The sequence below is a fragment of the Formica exsecta genome, unplaced genomic scaffold, assembly GCF_003651465.1.
Source record: "Formica exsecta isolate Colony F162 unplaced genomic scaffold, ASM365146v1 scaffold108, whole genome shotgun sequence".
In the NCBI taxonomy this organism is placed as follows: Eukaryota; Metazoa; Arthropoda; class Insecta; order Hymenoptera; family Formicidae; genus Formica; species Formica exsecta.
The window spans coordinates 874,403-878,926 of record NW_021848419.1 but is presented as its reverse complement, the minus strand read 5'-3'; the positions used below and the strand labels follow the sequence as shown (position 1 = coordinate 878,926).

Genomic DNA, 4,524 nt, shown 5'->3' with positions numbered 1-4,524 from the left:
ATGTTCTGCCTCGCGATCCAGTTCGTGCCGGCAGGTAAAAAAAAACAAAAAAACAAAAAACAAAAAACCGTTTCTCACAGTCGGAGATAGATCTCCCTCTGCCCGTATCATCACGAGTGTCTTATGAAAAGTAGCTGAATTTGCGATTAAGAAATTTATCTTGGAGAGGTCTTGCGAAGAGAATTTTGAAAGAAATTTTTGAATTATTACTCTTTTTCTACTATTTTCTTTCTATATCGTTGAGCCATATCTTTCGCTGTTTACTCTGTTACTTTTTTTGTAATATCTGTCATTTTTAAGAAAACCGAAGAAACTGCACATAATTAGAGGAAATAAGAAAAATTCTTTTCGAGATAATGCTCACACTGACATTTTTATTTTTTTATCATTATAAAAATATTATTATAAATGTGCTAATCACGTTTTAGGGAACTGTTGGCTTTTGTTGAGAATATTTCTACTTATTTCTTTTTCTTTTTGTTTCTAAGAATCTAAGCATTAATGTACAATAAGCTATTAAAATAGTTATTAAGCTATTGAGAAGCTAATGGTGCCAGGAAACGTAAAAATCGGTTTTTTTCCTCGTTACAATCTGCATATTGTACGTACTTTTGTTAGAATCGCGAAATTTAATCGAGTGTGGGAGTAAACGAGCTATAATCGCGCAGAGATATGATAAGCTGTAACATGTATAACGCCGCCGCGTAATATTGTACAATATATTACCGCATAATCCGAGTCCGAATGCAAAGAACGTGTTGAAATAACGTGCCGGCATCTCGTTTGGATTAACGTTCGCAACCGCGTATACGCGCGCTTGTAATTATGTCCCGGTGAGCTATATGGGGGGGCCTTGATCCTGTATGATTTATCGCCACGTCGCGTTTCAGGTGCCTGGAGTTACGGGCCTTTACTTTTGTACATGGCCGGGAAAATGTGCATCACCATAGCATTTTCCACCATCTACATCTACACGGCGGAGTTGTTCCCGACGACGCTCAGACATTCCCTGCTCGGATTTTGCAGCATGACCGGTCGCATCGGTTCAATCTTATCACCGCAGACGCCTCTACTGGTGAGTCAACAGACGCGCGTTAAATGAACTTTTCCGGTACGTGTGAGAGAAAGAGAGACACACCCTTGAGCATCTTTATTTTATATAGATTAGATTGAGAAAAGTAGAACTAGAAATAACAAATTCAATAAGTATTTACACTCTTAAAGGATTATAAGAGTCTAATAAAAAACAGGATACTTTTTAACATTGTCTGAAATGTTTGTTTAAATATTTTATGAGAAGCTCGAAAATCCTTTCTGATTATATCGCGTCTCGTTTGCATTTAGGCGCAAATAATGCCTTCGCTGCCCCTCATCCTATTCGGGTCCATGGGCATAATCGCGGGCATGATGTCTCTGATCTTTCCGGAAACTTTGGGGACGAAACTTCCGGACACCGTGTGGGAGGCGGAAAACATCGGTAGAGTCAAGTCAAACGGAAGCCACGAAATTCCCGATCTTAAGAACGACACAAAGACGCGTTAAGTCTACCGAGAGAAAGAGGAATGGCAACAACTTTTAAAACTTTATCGACAGCGCGTACCTTTCAGACGTGCCGGATAGTGATAAGGATGATCTTTACAAGGCTACAATGTCAGAAAAATATGTTGAAGATATAATTGATTACAGACACTGAGATTTGGCCGTACGCGAAAGCTTGCCACGCTGCAGATTTTATCTGTCGGCGATTTGAATAAGCGCGACATATTTTCGGCCACGTGACTGTTTACCTTCCGTAAAACTACCCACCGTCCCGTCATTCGTCTTACTCCCCGCGTTTACCTGCACACGGAGGAAGGATTATAATATCTTCCGAAGCAAAATCTCTCAGCAATCTCGCTGGCATTCACGTGCGTGCAATTCACAAGGCATGCAGATGGAAATAGATCGCGCGGATCCTGTTTCTACAATATTCGTATATCACGCTCTCGCGCCTTTTCGTTGCGCGTATTCTTGAAACATTTGTACATCTGTGTTCCGTGTTAATACATCATTCTTAAAAGTAAATACGTGTTGCATTTCACTCCATCCTATTATCTCGTGGAGACGTGATACGTAAGATAAACGCTATAAGAATGAGGAGGCAGAGAAAGAGAAAGAGAGAGGGAGATGTCGCACATTTATTTATGTTTCCTCGTCAGATTCGTCTACGCAGCGATAATTTGCTCGCACGTTAATCCCCAGCCATGCATCTGTCAACGTGAAAAAGAAAGTTTTGCGTTATACCGCTGTGTATTATGTAATATAATATTTTCACGCGACTCTGTTCAGTATGACACGAACGTTTATTCATTGACTTCAATTCTCATCGTTTATCTTGTAATTCAATAGCATGACATAATTCATTCATTTATTGTAACTTATTTTTAATTATTCTGAAAGAAACATATATATATATACATTGCGATATATACAACAATATATACTCAAGAGAAATAAAGTACGAGCTTGTATGTGTGTGTGTGTGTGTGTGTGTGTGAAATAATGTATCATCATCGTACAGGATTAAATAGTGTTAAAAAGAAAAATAAATTTTATCAAACGAATTATTCAAACAAATTACGTACTAAAGTATCACACATAAAGATACAAAAATAAATTTTTCTTTTTACACGGAAATGTTTTTTTTTTTTTTTTTTATTTCCACACTTTAATTATCAAATAAAGATGCATGTTGGAGTGCATCTCCACTATTTCACTCTAAAAGAATATGCAGTTTCAGATTATCGCGCCCAGACAAGTCTCCCTTGTGCAAAGCAAGTAAATGGAAATACAATTTGCATGTTTTTCATCTGTGTTGTCTGTAAAATGGAGACTTTTCTAACACACGATGCAGCCCCACGCACGAAGCATATAACTTTCTTCCAGAGAGATATTATCGCTGCGCGAAGACCGTGTGTACTTTCCTTTTCAATTTTTAACGAAACGGAATACGAACGGGCGGAATATTTCGACGGAACGAATTTTCGTCGCGCACAGTCGGACCGACTGAAATTGAGGCTCGCGATGCAACAGGGCATCGCACGCGATGTACGCGCTGTTATTTTATGTATACGGATAACATCCGCGCGCGCCGTAATAAATTTCGTCCTGAGAGCCACAAATCTTGAGAGGAACACACTCCTGTTTCGCTTCCTAGTCCGCCTGGAGTTCCCGTTACACGATGGTTTTTTATCATATCAACGAGAACGCGAACCAAGTCGTACGTACGAAGTTAGCGTTCGCATTCTTCCCGTCAAGTATTGACGTATATTAAGAGATGACTTTTCGCGCGGATTTGATCTGATCTATCCAAGCAACGGGATATTAGCGGATCTACGTTTGCTTGCTGTCGCACTTATGCCGAGATCCGATCAGTTCGCTTTGCATTCCGTCGGCTTGAGAAATCGACCATTCGATCTACGATCCGTAGCACGGTTTCTCGATTCAACCGGCGCTCTATAAATTCGAGGATACGCGTCTATGTATCGGAGGGATCCTTAGCCGCGTATCACCCATGTGCGCTTATGTGTACAAGCTTTATCCTAGATTAACTACACCGTTGCACGGCTTGGTCACGATCCGACGTGTTCCTTGTCGAGACCAGAGTGTTTCCTATTCGTAAAAGAGAGGCTTGTCGTACACCGTCGTCACGATCTAACATAAGTAGTAAAACCGACGATGGTGCCGTTCTTGAGAAAAAGATGTTGATATAATTGAAACCTTTACATCGCAGTCACAGTGATTATATTTCACGTTTAAACACGGCAAGTTTCCGTCGGCTGATGACGTTATTAGCGAACACCGTCACTTTGCATCTTCATGCATTTTCATCGTTAGCATTTGCATTGCGACCGAGATAATATCACGCCGCCCTTAATTTATGAATGAAACGCGTGTAAGTGTAATCAATGCCTTTGTTTTGGAGGCAGCAAAAGGAGAATTTAGCATTCTCGAGAACATACCAGATGATTTCGTGACATCACCGCGGTAAATCGGCTTCTCGTTGTTATCACGCGGTTCTCTCGCTCGGTTAGATTACGGAGGATAATTCACGCGTAACTCGTAAAGAGCGAAGCATAAGCGAGCGCGTTAACACGCGCAACACGAAATGAAAACAATTTTGCAGCTCGCATCGCTTCACGTTGTAGTCCACTTCTTTTTTTTTTCGCGGAACGAATGAAGGGTAAAGAGGGAAAGGGGTCTCACGAGCGCGCATTGTTACGTTGTTAATATCAGGCAACCAGCTGGCGGAAAAGCGCAATTTTTGTTCGGCGGGTAGCCGCCGTTTAATGAAAACGGCACCGAATTTTTTTCCGCCAAACCTTTAACGACAAACAATTGCACCGTCACCTGTCAAACACACGCCACGCACTGCGAGTGCGAACAATTGAACCGATATTACGTAAGAGACGGCATATGACGGTATTAACGAAAAGAAATTACCGCAATCACGTCACATTAAAGTTTCGGCTGTAGGGAATACGA

The 4,524-nt window shown here is 41.0% G+C and overlaps 1 protein-coding gene across 1 annotated transcript in view; it reads left to right on the top strand.

The window, feature by feature from the left end:
* The window catches only part of LOC115234693 (solute carrier family 22 member 5-like), a 10,446-nt gene extending 7,996 nt beyond the window's left edge, over positions 1-2,450 (top strand). The window contains exons 10-12 of the mRNA XM_029805984.1: positions 1-34; positions 891-1,075; positions 1,345-2,450. The exon at positions 1-34 is cut by the window's left edge and continues 10 nt beyond it. Of these exons, the coding sequence (XP_029661844.1) occupies positions 1-34; positions 891-1,075; positions 1,345-1,542 (417 nt within the window). The 3' untranslated portion in view covers positions 1,543-2,450. The remainder of the gene's footprint in view (positions 35-890; positions 1,076-1,344) is intronic.
* The last annotated feature ends 2,074 nt before the right edge of the window (positions 2,451-4,524 follow it).